Source organism: Dendropsophus ebraccatus, chromosome 14 (genome assembly GCF_027789765.1).
Source record: "Dendropsophus ebraccatus isolate aDenEbr1 chromosome 14, aDenEbr1.pat, whole genome shotgun sequence".
In the NCBI taxonomy this organism is placed as follows: Eukaryota; Metazoa; Chordata; class Amphibia; order Anura; family Hylidae; genus Dendropsophus; species Dendropsophus ebraccatus.
In genome coordinates, this window is record NC_091467.1 from 29,007,462 (window position 1) to 29,030,097 (window position 22,636).

Consider the following 22,636-nt stretch of genomic DNA (forward strand, 5'->3'; position numbering starts at 1 on the left):
TGCTCCGTGGAATAGGACCGCCACTCTTCTCTATGGGCTGCCCGGACGATCTAGCAATCACCCGGGCAGCTCCCCGCAGCTTCCCGTGGCCCCTCCCGCACTCACCCGCTACTAATACAGTTACCAAATAAATAAGTGTTGTGATATATATAAATATAATGCTGACAGGCATCAATGTAAACATGAAAAAGTACCATAAAAGGACGGAATTTTATAATAGACACACAATGACCAATAATACCAACATACAGTGACCAAAATCTAAAATACTGCTATACAGTGATGAAATAAATACCATCAGACAAAATAAGTAGTACTGCCATATAGTAATCAATTAAATATCAAATCTGAATCAAAGAAATAACACAACTAGTTACCACACTATAAGTGCCATCATAAAAAAAGTCTGTCATACATTGACCAGATAAATAATATAGGCATGCATTCGCCAAATAATGTAGTCATAAAAATAAATGATGCCATGACCCTTTAATGTAAATATAAATGAGTGCCATAAAATGGCTGAAAATGAAAGCTGCATAACGATTAATAAATGATACCGACTTACAGTGACAAATGTGATGCTGCTATATAGTTAGAGATAAGCAAACCAAACTTAACAAGCTGAAATTCGATATGAACTTTTTTGCAAAGTTCATAACGAACCGGTCTAAGATGGCAGCCACAGAATTTAATACACATAGAAAAAAAAAAAAAAGCCTATACTTACTTGTCTGCACTTCCCCTTTGTCCTCCTAAGTGTCTCTAGTGTCTCCCACTGATCGCAGCCGACTCCACTACCTGAATGAGTCAAGAGTGACAGCCCGCTCAGCCAATCACTTGCCGCAGTGCTGTCCTGTCTCAGTCAGTCAGTGATTGAACGAGCAGGCTGTAAGTGGAGTTGACTGCAATCAGCAGGGATTCCGAGGCAGCGCAGACAGGTAAGTATTGATGAGCGAACTTGCTGAACTGCACTAAAACATCTAAACGCTTGCAATCATTTGTCTGTACTAGTGTGGTGCCTTAAAGGTTCGGTTCGGTTTGGGCGAACATGAACTTTGCCTGAGAGTTCAGCAAACCTGCGGGGCAATACTTTGAAAATGTTTGCTCATGTCTAACAGTTGTCAGACAAGTTTATCAAATAAACTCTCATACTGTTATCAAATAAAAAATATTACACACGGATCAAATAAATAATACTGCCATATATTGCCATATAGCCACAAAATAAATAATAGCAGTAGAAAAAAAAGATCTATGTAGCTATCTCTCCCACATGAATTAGGTATAAATATGTGCACCATAAAAAGAACGCATATTACAGCCACACAATGACTGAATTAATAATACCACCATACAGTGTTTTAAAAAAGGAAAATAATACTGCCATACAGTTGCTAAATATATAATACTGTCATCTATTATTCTAATAAAAATTGTTGTCATGAAGTCAGCAAATAAATAATGCTGCCATACAGTCACCAATTAAATAATGCTGAAATACAGAAACCAAATAAATAATACCGCCATGTGCTAAATAACCGGTACAATGCTGAAATACATTGACAAAAATAATAATAATAATAATAATGATACTGTCGTATGATGACCAGTTGATACAAAGCTGAAATACGTAGACCAAATAAATTATACCACCCTATAGTGACCAATTTATACAATGTTACTTTGCCAGTCAGGCACCAGTGTGTTGGTATTTACTATGATGCCCGCCAGCAACTGAGTGGGAGGGTGTTCTTCCAACTGAAATAAAGGGCACTAACATAAACAGTGCCCAGAGCAGCACCAACAACAAATACAGACGCAAGTGTTTATATTCCTAGAACAATGACTCGCACCATCACCATGTGCGTCTATAGGAAACCTGATAAATAACATGGCACATTTATGCCAGTGTGTAGCCGTCACCCTGTAATACCTACAATAAGGAGGTCAGCTCACTGGTACAGTAGTACAGGCTGGTATAATAACTGGGGTATGTCTGAGCAAGCCTGGGCTCTCCAACCACTGTGACACTACAACTCCCAGCATTCCTTCACAGGCACAGATTGTAGGGCCAGACTAGGTCTGTAGCTTCTCTACAGCTGAAGAGCAATATGCTGCTATACAGTGCAATACTGCTGTATTCCAAGGCTACAGCCCTTCTTCTTTCTGTCTGGGCCCGAGGAAAGGTCTAGAACACGAAAAGTTAATACGAAAACAAAGTGTAAATGATTTACCGCGATCGTTCACGAATGTCATTGGACTTTCACTTGCGGTTCTCTCTCCGTAATATAGCACAGTGTGCAGCATCAGCCCTCATTGTGGGAGAAGGAACTCGTTCTCACAATCTGTAACACTTTTAGGGGGGCCTTTACACAGACAGATTTATCTGACAGATTTTTGAAGCCGGAGCCAGGATTGGATTTAAGAAGAGGAGAAATCTCAGTCTTTCCTTTATGACCTTTTTAAAGTTTGTTCCTGGCTTTGGCTTCAAAAATCTGTCAGATAAATCTCTGTGTAAAGGCCCCCTTAGGGTCTTAGGGGATCTCAGGAGAGAGAGAGAGGTGGTCCGATTAGTAACTTTTGACATGTCTCAGGGCATGAAACTATGTCTATGGAGAAAAGGGTTGGGTGTGTTGAATTTATACCACCTTACTCTTTTTGTTTAGGAGGGATAAGCCAGTGCCAGAGCAGGCTGTAGCTATAGCTTACTCCTCTCCATAGAGAACACTTGACGTTTGGCTAGTGTAATTGAGGAGGTTGGGGGAGATAACTGTCAGATTGTCAGCGAAAATCTTTTTCTTTCAAATCAAATGGTTTTAAAAGTTATATAGATTTGTAGTTTACTTCTATTTAAAAATCTTTAGTCTTCCCATACTTCCCATCAGCTGCTGTATGTCCTGTAGGAAGTGGTGTTTTGTTTTCATTCTGACAAAGTGCTCTCTGCTGCCACCTCTGTCCATGACAGGAACTGTTTATTTGAAAGAAGAAAGATTTTTGTTGGAGGAGAGGTTTTCTATGGGAATTTGCTGCTGCTCTGGACAGTTCCTGTCTCGGACAGAGGTGGCAGCACAGTGTCAGACTGAAAAGAATACACCATTTCCTGCAGGACATACAGCAGCTAATAAGTATGATAAGATTTGAGATTTTTAAATAGAAGTAAATTACAAATCTATATAACTTTCCAAAACCAGTTGATTTGAAAGAAAAAGATTTTTGTTGGAGTACCCCTTTAATGTTCAGCCAACATTGATTGAAGGTGTATGGCCACCTTTAGAGTATTGCATGCTCTAGACACTAGATAGTGCTCGGTACTGAAAGGAAAATATACTGTATTACTTAGGTCAAACTGTTCCCGAGGCTTACTGTAAAGATTATGATACATTAGGAAAAAGCTAATTGCTGGAATTGCTGATGATCTTCATGAATCCAGCTTCTCATCTGACGCGGGGAGGTACAGTAGCAATGTGCAGGAGCCCCAATTTTCCTAAAAGGCCATCACACTTGTGCTTAAAGGAGTAGTTCACCAAGAAAGTTTTTCTTTCAAATCAACCGGTGCCAGAAAGTGGCAGAGATTTGTAATTTATTTCTATAAAAAAAAATCTTGTCTTCCAGTACTTATCAGTTGCTGTATGTCCAGCAGAATGTGGTTTATTCTTTCCAGCCTGGAGAGCTGGAGAGGTATTCTATGGGGATTTGCTACTGCTCTGGACAGTTCCTGACATGGACAGAGGTGAGAGCAGAGAGCACAGTGTAAAACTAGAGAGAATACACCACTTCCTGCAGGACATACAGCAGCTGATAAGTACTAAAAGACTTTTTAATAGAATTAAATTACATATCTCTGGCAATTTATGGCACCAGTATTAAAAGAAAAAAATTTTGGTGACCAACCCTATTAATGACCATGCCTTCCCCAGAATGCCATAACCATTCTAACATGGTTAAGGGGGAGCACTTCCAAGGCTCAGCTTGTTCACCAGCTTGAGGTTTATCATCCTCTTTCGGTTGAAATAAGTCTGCTATAACTTATCTGCAATTTCCACTTGACTTCCCTGCAAAACCAAAGATGTGACAGTGAATAAAATATGTCATGTATTTATTTTTTTATTTATTATATTTTTTTTTGCATGCACACGTAAAACAATAGATAAGAGGAAGAGAGAGAGAGATAAGAAAGGAAGTTACATATATTACCAACCCCCCCCCCCCTTAAAGTAATACACTAGCGACACATATTTACATCCCTTTTAAAGCAGCACCACCTGTCTTAAATCTGTACAACTATAAAGTCACAACAGTAGGGCTATAACCCCCCCCCCATTCCTATAGTCATGCCCCCATTTGTCAGGAATCTCAAAGGGGCTTTACATTCAGCGATAAATCATTTAATATTCTGCAATTTATCCGAATTTTTAACAAAAAGTGTAATGGACACTCCGACGATGGCTAGAGCTGGATACGGCATATACATCTTATTCTTTTGTTCTGCAGGCCGCTGTTTATCTGTATGTTGATCGTGTTCTCAGTCCTGTGCCTTTGTGGTATCTGTAATAATGTTTGTCGATTTCGAAGTCGGTCCACACCGCCGTCCCCACGGGAGACACCTCTAATAAACATGGGTGCACCGCCGCCATATGAAGAGGTAAGTCACAGTGCATCTTAAGGGGTTGACAAGGGGTTGTCCAAAATTAGAAAAAATATGGCTAGTAAAAAAAAAACAAAGGCACACCTGTCCATGGGTTGTCCCTGGTGTTTCAGTGCATCCAGGGCTAATTCTTGCTTTTCTGTAAATAAAGCTCAGCATACAGGACAAGAGAAGTCGTACTGTGCACTTTCTATCTATACAGAATTATAGCAGATACTGACAGTCACACTCAGCATACAGGACAGGAGAAGTCGTACTGTGCACTTTCTATATGTATAGAATCCTAGCAGATACTGACAGTCACACTCAGCATACAGGACAAGAGAAGTCGTACTGTGCACTTTCTATATGTATAGAATCATAGCAGATACTCACAGTCATACTCAGCATACAGGACAAGAGAAGTCGTACTGTGCACTTTCTATATGTATAAAATCATAGCAGATACTGACAGTCACACTCAGCATACAGGACAAGAGAAGTCGTACTGTGCACTTTCTATATGTATAGAATCATAGCAGATACTGACAGTCCACGGGTTGTCCCTGGTGTTTCGGCGCATCCAGGGCTAATTCTTGCTTTTCTGTAAATAAAGCTCAGCATACAGGACAAGAGAAGTCGTACTGTGCACTTTCTATCTATACAGAATTATAGCAGATACTGACAGTCACACTCAGCATACAGGACAGGAGAAGTCGTACTGTGCACTTTCTATATGTATAGAATCCTAGCAGATACTGACAGTCACACTCAGCATACAGGACAAGAGAAGTCGTACTGTGCACTTTCTATATGTATAGAATCATAGCAGATACTCACAGTCATACTCAGCATACAGGACAAGAGAAGTCGTACTGTGCACTTTCTATATGTATAAAATCATAGCAGATACTGACAGTCACACTCAGCATACAGGACAAGAGAAGTCGTACTGTGCACTTTCTATATGTATAGAATCATAGCAGATACTGACAGTCACACTCAGCATACAGGACTAGAGGGGTAGTATTGTGCAGTGTTTACATATGGGGCAAGAGAAGTGATACAGGAAAGTTTATATACAGGGTAGAAGTCTATAGAGGGAAACAGACTTTGTACTGTTAGGGCCACATGTATCATCCGGCAAAAGGATGATTTTCGGCGGAAAGTGCCGATTTGCGTATTTTTTTATACGCAAATTGCCGATCTGCAAATAAAATATTTGCAAATCGGCACTTTCCGCCGAGTACGCCAGGGGGGGCGGAAAGGGGGCGTGTACTGGGCGGAACAGAGGGCGCGGACTCAGAGTCCGCGCGATTTACCATCTGTTCCGCCCAAATGTACGCCGAAAACCTACTCCAGTCCTCAGCTGGCGTAGGTTTTCGGCAGTCCGCCTCTACATAAATCCCCGTAGCTCCGCAGCTGCGGGGGTATTTATAAGTCCGGCGTAAAAAACGCCGGACTTAATAAATGCCCCCCTTAGTGTTTATATAGGCCGGTAGAAGTGGTACTGTGCAGTATCTATACAGGTTGACAGGAGCAGTGCTATAAATTGTTTAGTACTTATATACTTAGATGTCTGCAGTGCTGCCTCTCAAGGATACTGCAATCTATTGCCTGAGGCAAGATGCTAATCTCACCTCACAGGAGATGAGACCCTGAGCTCAACCTGAGCTAACTTGAGACCCACAGACAGGTGTTGTGCTGTTTTTGGAAGAAAGCAGCCATATTTTTGTAAAACTAAGCTTCATTAAATAATAATCTGAAGAGCATATGGAAGAAGCTAACCAATAAGAAGTATAGTCATTATTATAGGGGTTTTCTGTGACTTTTTTTAATTTAATTTTTATTAATGGCCAAGGCTGGGATAGGCCATCAATAGCTGATTAGTGGGGATCCGTACATTTGGTAATGATTGTGCTGAGTGACCGCAGCTCAACTCCCATTCACTTCAATAGGAACTGAGCTGTAGTAACCCACCGCTATGTTCTCTGTGTATGCAGGCTTCATGGCTTTGGCAGGGGTGCCAGGTGTCAGATCGCCACCAATCAAATCTTATCCTGAGGTTTTGCCATCAGGAACCTCCTAAGAAAAAAAAAATTGTCTTCTGTAAACAATCAGTTTAGTATAGAGTATTATTCATATAATCTCAATGCTGCATGTATGGAGATGTGACTCAGCACTGAACATTTTCCCCCATCTGTAGGTGACGGCCAAGCCATTTCTATACCCTCCCAGTACCTCCAGTCCACCGTCCTACAGCAGTGTGATGCTGAACAGCCCGGACCCTGCGCCTCCTGTTGTTGGGGTACAAAGCTGATGACAGAGGCCCTGGAAACTACAAAGGTTTCCTCATGGATGTCACACAGATCAGTAGGAGGGATGTGTGGAGCTACAACATGGAGCACTGACCTGGAGCACTGCAGAATAGAGACGATGAAGAAGAAGAAGACCACATGGGGGTCAAAGAGGCACCCAGACAGTGACATAGTCTATTACTAGTGATGGGAAAAAGGTTATATTGAGTAATAGGAGGATATATAGGGGAGGTTATATGGAGTAATAGGAGGAGATATAGGGAGGGTATATAGAGTAATAGGAGGAGATATAGGGAGGTTATATGGAGTAATAGGAAGAGATAGAGGGAGGGTATATGGAGTAATAGGAGGAGATATAGGGAAGGTTATATGGAGTAATAGGAGGAGATATAGGGAGGTTACATGGAGTAATAGGAGGAGATATAGGGGAGGATATATGGAGTAATAGCAGGAGATATTGGGAGGGTATATAGAGTAATAGGAGGAGATATAGAGGAGGTTATATGGAGTAATAGGAAGAGATATAGGGGAGGATACATGGAGTAATAGGAGGAGATATAGGGGAGGTTATATGGAGTAATAGGAGGAGATATAGGGAGGGTATATGGAGTAATAGGGGAGATATAGGGGGGGGTTATGGAGTAATAAGAGGAGATATAGGGGAGGTTATATGGAGTAATAGGAGGAGATATAGGAGAGGTTAAATGGAGTAATAGGAAGAGATATAGGAGGTTATATGGAGTAATAGGGGGAGATATTGGGGGGTTATATGGAGTAATAGGAGGCGATATAGGGAGGATATATGGAGTAATAGGAGGAGATATAGGGAGGTTATATGGAGTAATAGGAGGAGATATAGGAGGGTTATATGGAGTAATAGGAGGAGATATAGGGGAGGGTATATGGAGTAATAGGAGGAGATATAGGGAGGTTATATGGAGTAATAGGAGGAGATATAGGAGGGTTATATGGAGTAATAGGAGGAGATATAGGGGAGGGTATATGGAGTAATAGGAGGAGATATAGGGAGGATATATGGAGTAATAGGAGGAGATATAGGGAGGGTATATGGAGTAATAGGGGGAGATATAGGGGAAGGTATATGGAGTAATAGGAGGAGATATAGGGGACATGTGGTCTAAAAAAGAGGAGTTATCTGTATGGATTTTGTAATATTGTTAATTTGTTATATTTGTTAATATGTTAATTTATGAAGGAACAATATTTATATACGAGGGATACTCGATAATACATTGTAAAATGAAAAAGATATATTTAATAATATATTTAATTAGATTTAATAACATATAGAGCTTTTTTTTTGGGGGGGGGGGTATTGTGACACTCTAGACCCAAATAAACTGTTGTTTTTTTTTTTTTCAAAAACGAAATGTAAGATTGGCGGACTGTATATATTGAACATATGTTATCTGAACATTTGTATTCATTCCATCATGTAGCTCTCATTGTCATTGTCCTCGCTGGATACCATAGGTACAATAATAAGAATATTTGGTACTACGGCAGTGACAGATGAGGTCAGCCCTTCATGGCCACCAGTCCCCTCTCTCTATGAGCGCCTCTGTCTTATCCGACGTTTCAGCCTCTTTTTCAGCATCATTAAGTCAATGTAGAGGATTTTACCGAGGACAGCAGAGGCACAAAGCAATCCTCCATGTACGGCACCTGCCACCCCACTGCTGAAGACGTCCTGACCTGGAACAGAGGAGACATGTAGGATTAGAATATTCTTCTATGTAATGGAAACTCTGGGTAATGTACATGTTAAATTCAATGGGTCAGAAGTCCATGAATGGAAACATAGGGGGCGATTTATCAAACTGGTGTAAAGTAGAATTGGCCCTGTTGCCCCTAGCAACCAATCAGATTCCACCTTTCATTTTTCAAAGAATCTGTGAGGAATGAAAGGTGGAATCTGATTGGTTGCTAGGGACAACTAAGACAATTCTACTTTACACCAGTTTGATAAATCTCCCCCATAGTTCTTCTACTTTCAGTGGCTGGGCACCCGTGACCATCAGTGATAATTGATCATGTGACCAGCAAGCAGCCGGCGTATGGAAGTTTATATACAAAGTATATAACATACAAGTGGACAAAAGTATCCATGAACAGCAGGGGGCGCTACCACTGACAATCATGTAAGATATCACGTAAGAGAAACAGAATTTTCAATCAATTGTTATGGATTAAACATTTATTTTCAAGAATACCATTGAAATACACATTTTTCATGGGATAATCCCTTTAAAAGAGTAGTTCACCAATTGTTTTTTCTTTCTTTCAACTGGTCCCAGAAAGTGTCAGAGATTAAAAAAAAATTCAGTCTTCCAGTACTAAACAGCTGCTGTATGTGCTGCAGGAAGTGGTGTATTCTTTCCATAGTGCTCTCTGCTGCCACCTCTGTCCATGTCAGGAACTGTCCAGAGCAGTAGCAAATCCCAATAGAAAACCATACCTGTTCTCCAGACTGGAAAGAATGCACCACTTCCTGCAGGACATACAACAGCTGATAAGTACTGGACCACTTCAGATTTATTAACAGAAGTAAATCACAAATCTCTTGCATAAGTTGATTTAAAACAAAAAATTTTTTTGGGTGAACAACCGGTTTAAGGCAGCCTCTTTCTATGTACTCTGTTACAGTACATACTTCCCTGGGTAAAGCTTATACAAATGTTCCCAAAAGTGGGCATTTTTGTGCGAGTTTCCTCATGCTTACCCGGGTGGGCTATGCACATAATAAGGATATTTGTTGACAGGTAGATCTGTGGCTTCTCACCTGTCAGGTATAAGCCTGGCACTACAGTCTGCGTCCTCATTCTGCTGATAATCTCACATTGGTATCTACTACAGTTCTGCTCAGCACCATACATAGATCCCCTCGGTGCCCGGAGGTAATATTCATTACTCACCGGGGTGGCGGCTTCCATGTATTCAATCTAAGGATGACAGACAAATGCAGACAACAGTAAATGCTCACATGTAAGGAGTCTTATGGTCAATGGAACCTCTTATGATCAGTGCCCTATCAATATCATGGTCACCATCTGAATCCCAAATCATAGGGCATGGAGGGGAAGGGAGACTTTTAAAGGAACGGTCCATAAAGAGCACCCTATGTCATGCTCGCGCCCCTTGGGATCTGCACTGGTGTAATACAGTGTTTCCATGCACACACAACCCTCTGGGCTGTGCCCTCACCTTGCCTTCTAGTTGTGGATTTTCCTTTATTGCTCTTTCAACCATATGCTCTGCCAGTTTCATCTTCATAGCATGGTACTCATCTCCGCGGTGCCGTGGCTGTTGACCACTCCACTGTTGGAACCAACTATAAGGGGCCATGGTCAGCAGGGTCATAGACGATCGGCCTGTAGGGACGGAAAGGTAGGCTTTGTAAAGTTATATTAAAATAAGGATTGACAGAGCAAATGATCATCTGGGTTGAAGGGGTTGTCCAGTGAAAATATTTTTCTTTCAAATCAACTGGTTTCAGAAAGTTATATAGATTTGTAATTTACTTTTATTTAAAAATCTCAAGTTTCCCCATACTTATCAGCTGCTGTATGTCACGCAGGATGAGTCTGACACAGTGCTCTCTGCTGCCACCTCTGTCCGAGTCAGGAACTGTTCAGAGCAGCAGCAAATCCCCACCGAAAACCTCTCCTGCTCTGGACAGTTCCTGTCATGGAAAGAGGTGGCAGCAGAGAGCACTGTGTCTGATTGGAGAGAATACACCACTTCCTGCAGGGCATACAGCAGCTCGTAAATAGAAATGAATTACAAGTCTATATAACTTTCTGAAACCAGTTGATTTAAAAGAAAAGAATATTTTTTTTTTGCTGAAGAACCCTTTTAATCTCCCCATAAACATGCTCACATTGTAGAATAACTCTCTGCTACTAGACAATTTAAAAAAGTATTTATAGTCAACTACCCTGGAATTCAGTGTCTGACTACATAACCATTGATTGTAAGGGTACCAGAGATGGACCCCCGCTAATCTGATAAATAATGGAGAAATAATTTGTGGCTTCTAGGACCCAATTCAATATGAGCCCACCTTGAATGTGGTCTTTATCGTACAGTATGATAATGGTGTCTTTCAATAGGCCTCTGGATCCTTTTAGGCATCAAAGTTAGAGTCCGACTTATACCTGTTCACCCCCTCATCACTGATGTTTTTGGCTAGAATACCCCCTTCAAGTATCTCTATGAGGAGAATTAGCGGCTAGTGATTCAGCTGCACAATAGTGTTTTCCCTAGTCTGGTCAGATTTTTAGAAGCCATCTGGACTTTGCTTTCTTTCCTTTATTATTTTTTATTTATTTATTAAAAGATACATATTCATATAGTTCTGACCTGGATGTCTCTGGCTGTAGGTGGGATCTTTCGCAGATGGAAATGTGATGAACATTAAGGGTAATTGTTCGCAAACCTCTTCCCATTCCAAACTTGAGAATTTCTCCATCCTGAATTAATAACGAAAAGAATACAAAAACGGATACTCTTTTGTTTCCCTATTCTTATTAGTCGTTATCTCCTATTCCTTTAAATAAGTTGGAGGGAACACTTCAGAGGCATGGCAGGGGGGGAGGGGGGGGGGGTGGAGGATGGTGGGATAGCTCCACATAATGAATTTTAACATGCCTGCTTTTTTTGTTCCCCCCAAGAGATAAACTGGCATAAGAGGGGCTTGTGGTGATTTATCCCCCTCTCTCCAATGAAAACTTATCAGATCTGAGCATGTATGTTCACCAGAGATAAGTGCAACTGGAGCAGAGCACAAACTTTCCGCATTTAAATACCGGTGGCTGAAGAAGTTGGATGCCATAGGGCTCCTCTTCAGTCAATGGTATTTAAATGTTGACCGATTAAACATGAGCATACTCGAGTTGCGATCATCTCTAAGGTTCACTGAAAGACCGAATGAAGCTTTTGGCCAACAGCTATCTTAGATGTATGGCCAGCATTACAACCACTTTGTATAGATGTAAGGAGTTGAATTTGCCAAAATATTGCAAAATCTATGGCTCTAGTTTTTGAACGAGAGGTAAGAACAATGGTGATGGGCACTGGCACCACTTGGTGATCCACGTTCCAGTTTTGAGTTCTGTGAGTTGAGATTTCGGGTTTGATTTGCCAGTTTTTCTCTACCAAGACTTACATGCTGTTGAGGTCACTCTCCGAGTAGATCCAGAGGTTTGTAGACTTCAGTCCCAGCTCATCACTCGTCCCACGTATGCCTACAAACACTAAGAAGCAACCCATCCCATACTGCAGACTAGACAGCATGGACTCCACTTCTAGCAAGGAAGAGAAGAACAAATGGGTGATGAACAAAAAAAAACCTTTATATAGTGATTTTTTATTTACTATAAAACTAAAGTCCCTATTACATGGGCCGATCAGGATGAGCAAGCAAGCACGGGGAGGTGTGGGGGCTCCCTAGACGATCTAAAGAGCCCATAGGAGATAGCGGCTGTCTGCTGCCACTGCTCGTATTACACGTTATCGTTAAGAAAAATTTCAACAGGTTGAAAGACAATGATCAGCCAACATCGGCTGATCGTTGTCTTTTAACAGTAGCTACTACACCAAACGATTATCGGGCGTAATCACCGATAATTGGCCAAATACAGACGATAATTGTTTGGTGTAATAGGGCCTTAAGAGTTGTACAATTAGGGATAGATTGGGAGTTTTTCAGACAGAAACAATACATGGCCGTTCCACGTGGTCATAACGTACCTGGTGTGTTTCTGACCGCAGGAGGTAGAAGCTGCTCGTAGGTGTTGAACATGCCGGCATCTGATATGACCACTGGAGCATGAATACATATCTCCTTGTCTTTTTGTTGTACAGCCACCCCTGAGGAGAAAATGTAGATGTTCCAAGCCATCACCGTTAACATCCTCGACCTCTATATTCAGCAACGCATGCCAATAGACAGATAGATAAACTGACTATAGTAACGTTTTAATTCTATGCTCACAAGACATCATTGGCATCATAAAGTAGGCCAAGAAGCTCCCACTATACACCACAGCCTCAGAATCGTGCCCTACCACCAATGCCCATCTAAATGTACTCATTCTATTGTCCTTCATAACTTACCTGTGGCTCTCCCATTGTTTAACAAGATTCGTGTAACTGGAGCCCTTACGAGAACCTTGCCCCCAACACGCTCTATAATGGGAATCATATGGAAGGCAATTTCGCTGCTTCCTCCTCGAGGATACCAGGCTCCTCTTTTGTAGTGATGGAGAAGAAGGGCATTGATCATGAAGCTGGAGTCATTGGGAGGAACTCCTAGAGGAGAAAGGGATTTTCCTACCATTAGAACAATTGGTCCGTTCATAGAAATATGGGTATTCTGCGGCATTATGTCAATGTTTCTAAAGCTTTTGGGTGAGATCCCATGATGTAAATGTCTCACGGTTATGTTGACATTTATGTTGTACCACTGAATGGCTGAATTACATTGGCGAACTAGACATATCTGTTCCATACTTTGTATAGTATATCAATCTTATACATCATCTTATATTAGACTTCTCAGCTACTCAGGGAGCGGAGTCTTCATCAGACCCCACCACAAGGTGGGTTGGATTTGCTGTCGCAGGTGACCCCCCAGGTTGCTACCCCTGGCTTGGCTTGCTAGCAGTGGTGGGGAAAGGTGCAGCTGGTGACATATAGGTGGCAGGCAGGACGACAGCAGGTCTCACGGCTGGAACTGTGGGCAGCAGACACAGGGCAGGAATCATGGGCAGGAATCATGGGCAGGCTGGGACTACATGCTAAGAAAGCATGCAGAGGCTTCAACAGGGGAGCCTGGAGCATGTTGGGAATAAATAGGGACTGGCAGCATGCAGCAGCCAATTAAGGGGGAACTGGCCCTTTAAATTCAGAGCAGCCTCCTAGGGCGCGTGCGCTGGCCGAGGAAGCAGGAGACCCAAGCAGGGATACTTAAGGTGCCCAGGAGGACTAAAGAGATGGCGGCGCCAGGCCCCTGCACGTGGTCTCCGGTGTCCACCACAAGCTGTAAGCTGTAGGAGCGAGTATGGTGGCGGCCCGGAGCACAGGACGCCACCATGGCCCATACACCTTGTATCATTCATGCGGCAATGGAAACTGACAATACAAATATGCAATTATCCATGCTGTTGGTTACCAAATCACACATGCAGTGTGAATACATACCCTGTGCGCTGCTGTGTGATCCGGCATCCCGCTCTCTTGCTCTTCCCACTGATTGCCACCCTAGCGCTGTCAAAGTTTCTGGAGGAGGCGGCGGCCAGGGAGCAGGACGGAAGAGCTGGAAAGCAGGATACTGGATCACACAGCAGTGCAGAAGGTAAGTATGCTGTGCTTGTGTGATCTGGAAACTGACAGCACAGATATTTGCATATCTCCGCTGTCCGTTTCCCTTTGCTATTGGCTGCACATCCCCTGTTTACACAGAAAGATGTGTGGTTGATAGCGATACATATTAAAGCAGTCCAACAGATGTGATCACTGTCACTTTTACATGGGCCGATTATCGGCTGGAGTCATTTGGGAGTCATGTGGTTCCACTATAGATTTTATTAGGGACTCCCGCATGGACATAGGCTCTTTGGCTGGTTTGCTAAATTTCTTTCTCACTAGGTAGAAAATTGTATACTAGGGATAACACGATTTCTTTTAAAGAGGGTCATCCACAGTTCCACAGGATAGGAGATAACTAGCTGATCGGTGGGGACCCCCAACATTTAATCAGACACCTTGCTGCCTCCCTGACCCAGAACCCAGGACACATGGCTCTCAATCCCTCCTATACATTGTTCCCAGATAATACCTTGTACTCTGGAATGCAGATAATGCGTCTTGTTCATAATTGGTTTATCGGACATATAATCAGCTCATCAATAAACTAATTACTAAGAGTTAATGGATTACCTAGAAGGTAAATGCAAGGGAAACAGAAGATGCAATAGGTGTGAAAGGAGAGGAATGAGCTAAATATTAACTCCATAACCCCCATAATATCATGTACAAATCAGCATGTAATAGTTATTTCTCCATTATATTATATTAAAGTTTCCTGGGCTCCTGAAAGCTTTGACCAGGTTTAGATTTTGTAAGTTAGTTTTTGTTCTATGAGTAGATTGGCTACTGTTGTATAAGTCAATGATATGTGATAGTCTTCATCTACCAGTGTTGTTTGTGTCGCTTAGGACTAGGATAAGGGATGGATCAAACAGGTGGCTGCCTAGGGCTACACTGTTGTCAGCTGGCCACTTAACAGCTAAATTGGGCTTCACATGTGTAATGCCCTGGTAGGGGTGGTCCACTAAGCCTTATACCACCTGGGTAAAGTACCTCTGTCAGGTATCGCTCGAAAGGGGATGAAGGTGTTGTTATGTGTCTCCCCACTAGGTGTCACTCTCTGTTATCTATCTATCTATCTATCTATCTATCGATATAGATATGTATATATATATATATATATATATATATATATATATATATATATATATATATATATAAATATGTTTTTTATTGAGCACAGCCGAAGGAAAGTGATGAGTTACGTTATTGTTGTCATGTGTTACTGTAATGTCCAGACACAAGTGCGGGTGTTTTCCTTCACTTTTCTACCTATTACCCTTCCTCTCCCCTATCTAAGAATCCAACCACAACCCTACCAATCACAGAAAAACTCACTTTCCCCTATAAAAGGGAGGTCAGTTCCTGGTGAGAGGTCTTAGATCTTTTGTCAGTAGTCATAAAACAAAAGAGCATAGGATGGCACTCACCAGACTTGTAGTGAATCAATGTCCAATCTTATTCAGGCATGTGGGGAGCGGGGGAGAGCAGGAATCGAATGACCGCAGTTTCGCGGCAAGCGCCGCTTTGTCAAACCAGTTTGACGAAGTGGCGCTTGCCGCGAAACTGCGGTCATTCGGTTCCTGCTCTCCCCCGCTCCCCACATGCCTGAATAAAATTGGACATTGATTCACTACAAGTCTGGTGAGTGCCATCCTATGCTTTTTTGTTTTATGCCTTCTTTTTGCTGGTTTCTGGGATTGAGCACCACATTGGCTATATAACGCATGGTCACACCGGTACGGTCCGAACTGCAGCTGAGAGTGAAGCAGTGCCGTCTGCTATTTTTCTCATATCCTGCTTTTGTCAGTAGTGATGTGGAGGGACTAAAGCCCCTATCACAGCGAGCAGGTAAGTGCAGGGGAGGCCGTGGGGAGCTGCAGCAGGGGGGGGGGGCGTAAGGGGTGATCATCCAGGCAGCCCATAGAGGATAGAGGCGGTCTGCTGCCGCCACTCCTATTCCACGGAGCGACGGCAGCGGATCGCTGCTATCACAGTCGTTGCTTTCTATTACACGGGATGATAATCATTCTGTGTAATAGGGCCTTGAGACACACAATTTAGAGAGATTCTTCTGCTGCAGTAGTTGTTGCAGCATGTAGTGCTAAACTCAAGAAGGGCTAACCGTCCTCTGGGTTCTCCCCTATCCATGCCAGGAATCACTCTTCTTGACAGTCGGGACAGTTACCCAAGCAGAAACTTGCCCACAGTAAGACAAAGAGCTGCAGCTGAGGTACCTTACAGAACGTGCACTGCTATTTCGGGAGATCTTGGAAAGTCTGCTATACCCAGTAGTAAAGGCCTGGGGCTTGTACTACACAATCTGGCACTTATTGAACTGGTTAGGGCAGAAGCCGGTCAGATTTTCCTCAACCGTCTTCTTCTACTAAACACTATCCTGGCAGAGTACAATAGCTACCTACCCAAGACGGTCCCTACACTTCTTAAAAGCTGCTTCTCCTTCTTCAACCTAATCTCCACTCTCTGTCACCTGTACCTGCTGTCAGAAGTTATTTTGATTTGTATCGCACTGAAGCTATTCAAGTAAACGGTCATCTTGGTTAAGTGCTGGACTCTGTCCTACTTTTATGTCCCCGCACCTGCACCTACACCTTAAACTTGGACTACCCTCTTTTTCAAGCACATTGCTGTGTGTCCGGGGGTGGGTACTAACACCACTCCTGGCCACTGTGACTAGTGTCCAAGTGTACCCCAGCCCACCCTGCTGTACCAACAACTCACAGCACCCCGGGCCACGGCACATATAGCAGTCACATTGCCTGATTACTAGCTGTGGCTCCAAGTACTCAGATTCCCCTAGGATTTACAGTAGAGTGGAATGGTACGGCAAGCAGGCAGTTTGAAGAAAAGTATACAAAATATATATAAATATTGGCAGGTAATAATATTAATAAATAACAAGAACAGCAACTCAGTTATAGACCACTAGAACTGAACGTGATAAAAGGGAGGATGGCACAGATGAATGATGATGATGATGGGAGTCAGAAATGAAGGCAGATGATGATGAACAGAAGGACTCACCCTAACTACTGTAGCTGTTCCTAATCTTTCCCTGGATATCCCCCTAAACTGTAAATTAACCACAGAAAAAAACCTTACTGTCTCTGCAAATGTCCCTATTGAAAATATTGGACTAATTCCCTACAAAAAAAACAAGAAAGTTATAGAAAGCCAGAAAATGAAAACACCAAAAATTGCAATCAGCAGATTCCTCAAGATACAAAGAACAGGATGACACCAGGAAGAACCAAGAACAAACTGAAGAACTACGAGCAAGACTAGAACAAGCTACTAGGGACATACAAGGAATAGTAAATTTGAGCAGACAGAAGAATTGCAGTAGAAAATCCTGTCACGGACAGAGGTGGCATAAAGAGCACTGTGTCAGACTGGAAAGAATACACCCCTTCCTGCAGGACATACAGCAGCTGCTACATACTGGAAGACCTGAGATTTTTTAAATAGAAGTTAATGACAAAGCTATATAAGTTTCTGACACCAGTTGATTAAAAAAAAGGAAGAAAAATGTTGCTAGAGAACCCCTTTAACAGATTAGAATGCTTTGCATCCTATCTACAACAAAGTGCAGTACTAGTACTAGGCTGTACTTGTCCTTTGGATTCAATGTACAATGTCTAATTTCCAGTTTTCACTAATTGCTTTATCAGTCGCCTTATCCAAGGATTGATACACTAATTATATAGAGCTGATAACGTCCACCATAGCTGAAGATGAGGTGATGGTTCAAACAAGAAACATAACAGATATGATAAGGAGTTAACTCTATAGGAGGGAATTGGTGGATATCTGGATCAAAGAGCATAACATCACGTTAACTGAAGCGACGCGTACCTACAGATGTAGCAAACTTCAACTTGACAAGGTCACGTTAAAGTTTGATACATCTGTAGGTACCTTGGAGAACCCATCATTCAAATCAATGGTGGAGTCACAATATAACAAAGCCAAGATTCTCACCAACCATAGAATAGGTAGCTGAACACAGTCTGGAGATCTTTATTGCTAGTTAGGCTTTCCACAATATCCTGGTGATTGGACTCTGCAAGGTGGAAAACTGGAGACAGTCGGTGAAGGAGGCCAGACTTCACAAGCAATAGGGACAAGGATTGAGGCATGATCTTCAGCATTGCCACCAGCGGCACATGACGAGCCACCTTCTGTAGATGGATAAAAATGGTAGGTAACCTTACTATGATTTATCTCACTCCGTAACATAAAATACATTTGAGCAATTTCTGTTCTGTGTGATATCTGGGTCATGCAAAAAAAAAAAAAAAAAGTCCTCACCTTCATCAACATCACAAATTTGTCAATGGCTTCCTCCTCTCCTGGAAACTGCTTCTTTAAAGCCTCGGGAAATTCACATTTTCCAGCATAAACGTTATACACCTTATGTCCTATGATGATGGATTCATACTGGTTTGCCAAGCGGACCCACTGGAGTTGTCCATCTGTCAGCTGGTCCATGATCACCCTGAACATTCCCCCTTCATGCATCTGTCCAACATAGTGGAGACCTGTTCAATTACAAACAGTTATGGCAATTACATGTTTGTCGATATTCTCAAGCTATAACGTTGTGGTACGATACTTACCAACATCAAACTCATAGCCGTGCTCTTGGAACGTGTGACAGCTACCACCTGCTTGATCATGTTGTTCTAGGACAAGGACTCTTTTCCCGGCCTTTGCAAGAGCCGAAGCTGCTGATAGACCCCCAACACCACTTCCAATAACTACAGCATCCAGGTTAGGTGGGATTTTGTCTTGGGAGAATCCTGCACCAGATCAAAGAGAGAACAAAAACACATAGGGGGGGGATTTATCAAACATGGTGTAAAGTGAAACTGGCTCAGTTGCCCCTAGCAACCAATCAGATTCCACCTTTTATTTTCCAAAGCGTCTGTGAGGAATGAAAAGTGGAATCTGATTGGTTTCTAGGGGCAACTGAGCCTGTTTCACTTTACACCGTGTTTGATAAATCCCCCTGAAACTGTATATACCATGGATCAGTCACCCATAGGATATAAGATTTTAATATGATGATACCTATAAGTACGGTAAGTTGGCCAAAGGACTAGCCAATATGTTCTAGTGAAGAGTTTCCGGCACTCACCAAGTTAATTCTGCAACTTATGCACATTAAAACATGGAGGTTACAGTCATAGGATGTGTTCCAGCACACAGGCCTTAATCAACTAGCTTGTTGAAGAAGGCCTGTGTGACGAAACATCCATGTTTTAGGCTATGTTCACACTGCGTAAAATAACGGCCATTATTTTGAGGCCAAAACAACTGCCGTAGAATTACTATCATACGGGCTAGTCGTGAAACTACGGCCGTTGTTTAATTTTGATTCCTAGCATGTTTATAAACGGGATGAAACAGGTCATTTACTTTAAATACTGCGCCCAGCCCGAGAAACCACTCAGAAGTTTTTTTACATCAAAATCAAGTTTAATTCGGCAGATATAAATTTTACGTTCGCGGCCGCATTGAAATCCACGACCGTTGTTGCAGTATTACCGGCCGGAAATAATTGACTGTTCATTTTTCACGGGGCCGTATAAACAACGGCCGTTATCTGATACGTAGTGTGAATTCAACGGCTATAGTTACTTCGCATTTCAGTCATTATAGGGAACCTCAAAACAACGGCTGTAGTTTTGAGGCGCTGACAACGGCCGTTATCTTATGTAGTGTGAACATAGCCTTAATGTGCATAAATTGCTGAATTAACTTGGTGAGTGCCGAGAACTCTTTACTGTCACAAACAATACGCTGGAAGCAGAATGCTGTCTCACATGACTTTGTAGCCAGTATGTTCTAACTTTCTACTAAAGGCAGGTGTAGGTAAAAAGGATGCCCACCTTTACTATCAAGGATTGACATAGATACTGAGGCAGGTACTCCACTGTTGTAGGCAATAACTAAAATATCAATACATTGTACATCTGTACTTTTGCTGGCATGGTTTTTCAAAAGAAAGATCAAATTATCTTTCAGATCCAGCCCTTAACACTACGCCACCATCCTCATCCAAGGGGACAAATTAGGATAGCCATTTCCATGTAATTATCTTCTACTGTCAAAGGCAAGGACACAGCTATAGGGGGTACAGAGGTGATGGGGACCATAAGGCCAGTACTTTGGTCCCTTTACAGATTTTGCATGGGTGCCCAGAAGCTTCAAGTTACCCTTTTTGGTCAAATGTAAATCCCCATTTCCCATCAGGAACCAAAATAAGATCCAACTTATTAAACCCCATTAGACCATTTGGCCATTAGACAAAACGGGAGAAGAGCCCAGCTAAATGATCATCTCCTCGGCTCCCTTGTCTCCTCCTCTGGCTGCAGGAGATGGGCTCCTTATGGGCCTATTCCACGGGTCTTTAAGAAAAGCAAACCAGCGCTCTCAGCGCTCGTTTGCTCCTCATTCCCCGCTCGTTGCCGCCGCTATTCATCGCGGCAGCAGAGAGCGGGTGAGTGCGGGAGGGGGCGGTGGGGAGCTGCGGGGGCGCTGCCCGGGTGATCGCTGATCACCCAGGCAGCCCATAGGATATAGCAGCATCTGCTGCTGACGCTCCTATTCAACGGAGCGACGGCAGCAGATCGCTGCTATATCAGTCGCTTGTTTTTCAACATGTTGAAAAACAAGCGACTGCAACGATCAGCCGACATGATCGATGTCGGCTGATCGTTGCACTCTATTCCACGGGACGATTATTGTCCGTAGCGGCTGATATTGGCCGAATACGGACGATAATCGTTCCGTGGAATAGGCCCTTTAGACTTACCATAGAATCCATCTCCTTCAGCGAGACAGGAAGAGCAATGAGTCAAGGAGAGAACTTGTCCGCAAGCTTCTTACGGCTCATTATAGCAATCAGTAGGGATCTAAACACCCAGAGCCTGGACGGTCACAACTTTTGCCTGATTGGTCACAACTTTTGCCTGATTGGTCACAACTATTTACATCTCTCTGTAACACGTTAAAAGTATTTTTTGAATTAAAGGGACACTTTATTAAAGGGGTTATCCAGCGCTACAAAAACATGGCCACTTTTCCCCCTCTCTTGTCTCCAGTTTGGGTGGGGTTTTGAAAGTCAGTTCCATTGAAGTAAATGGAGCTTAATTGCAAACCACACCTGAACTGGAGACAAGAGTAGGGGGGAAAGTGGCCATGTTTTTGTAGCACTGGATAAGTCATAATCAGTCCTTAAAGGGGCTTTCCAGGATTAGAAGAACATAAATATGTATCACAGAAACTGCATTACTGCATGCACTGACTACGGGACATCATAGTCACTTACCTTGCTTAAGAACCTTGTCTCTAGTTCTCTTCTCTGTGACTAGCGGTCTTGGAGGCAGAACACATTCTTCTTTAAAGATGCTCCCCCATCCGTAATATAAGCGCAGATAGAAATAGAATAACAAAATAGACAAGAGCAAAGGAAGCAAGAGCCATAGTAACATTATTCGGGACAATGGGCTATATAGCTGATAGAAGAAATAGATGATAACTGGATAGATACTACTATAGCAGTCAGCTGCACAGTACACAGAATACACAGACAGGCACTACACAGTCCTACACAAAGACATAATATACCCGGATACTATCAATCTGTATACACACGAGCCAGGCTTCAGCAGGGAGACATACACAGACTGCGAACACACAGCAGACAGTGGAATCAATCTGCTACTAAAAGTTTCAGAACTACAGTACAAAGGTTCCTTGTTATCACAGTACCCTATGAGGACTGCAGAGCCAATCCCTGCTATATAGACTCCTAATCCACAACATGTTATTCTTGTTACTTGTAGGAACCTATAAAGCAGCTGTATTCATAGCAGTACCATCAGCGGTCACCAAATTATACTACAATTGTCACGGAACTGCGTCTGTCTGAACATAGCCTTAGTGTGTAAATAATGGTGCCAGACACAGTACTGTTATAATAACTTTAGATGTAGAGTCCAAATAACAGTGCCAGCCATACTAGTACCAGCAATAGTGTTTAAATAATAACTTTAACAGGTATGGGGTCAAAATAACAATGCTATTCCTGTTGCCATTGAATAGTGCCTCTGTGGTACTCGGCCAGTGATGTTGATGTTATTTGTCGTGACGCCAGCACTGTAGTAGGGCACAGGTGTGATGTTGGTACCTGCTTTTTGTATGGCCGATTTATAACCCCAAATGGTCAGTAAGCTCCGGGCTTGTTGCGGGTCCCTTGGGCTCTTGTCGT

The 22,636-nt window shown here is 42.6% G+C and overlaps 1 protein-coding gene across 1 annotated transcript; it reads right to left on the minus strand.

Annotated features, from left to right (window-relative positions):
- Nucleotides 1–8,194: 8,194 nt before the first annotated feature.
- Nucleotides 8,195–22,094, minus strand: LOC138772632 (all-trans-retinol 13,14-reductase-like). Its single transcript, XM_069953156.1, has 11 exons — nucleotides 21,695–22,094; nucleotides 18,978–19,160; nucleotides 18,670–18,899; nucleotides 18,344–18,539; nucleotides 13,084–13,278; nucleotides 12,718–12,837; nucleotides 12,134–12,272; nucleotides 11,329–11,438; nucleotides 10,171–10,337; nucleotides 9,749–9,908; nucleotides 8,195–8,661 (listed from the first exon to the last, which is right to left on the minus strand). The coding sequence occupies exons 1-11, from the start codon at nucleotides 21,855–21,857 to the stop codon at nucleotides 8,516–8,518; spliced, it is 1,809 nt and encodes a 602-aa protein (XP_069809257.1). The 5' UTR covers nucleotides 21,858–22,094; the 3' UTR covers nucleotides 8,195–8,515.
- Nucleotides 22,095–22,636: the final 542 nt, after the last annotated feature.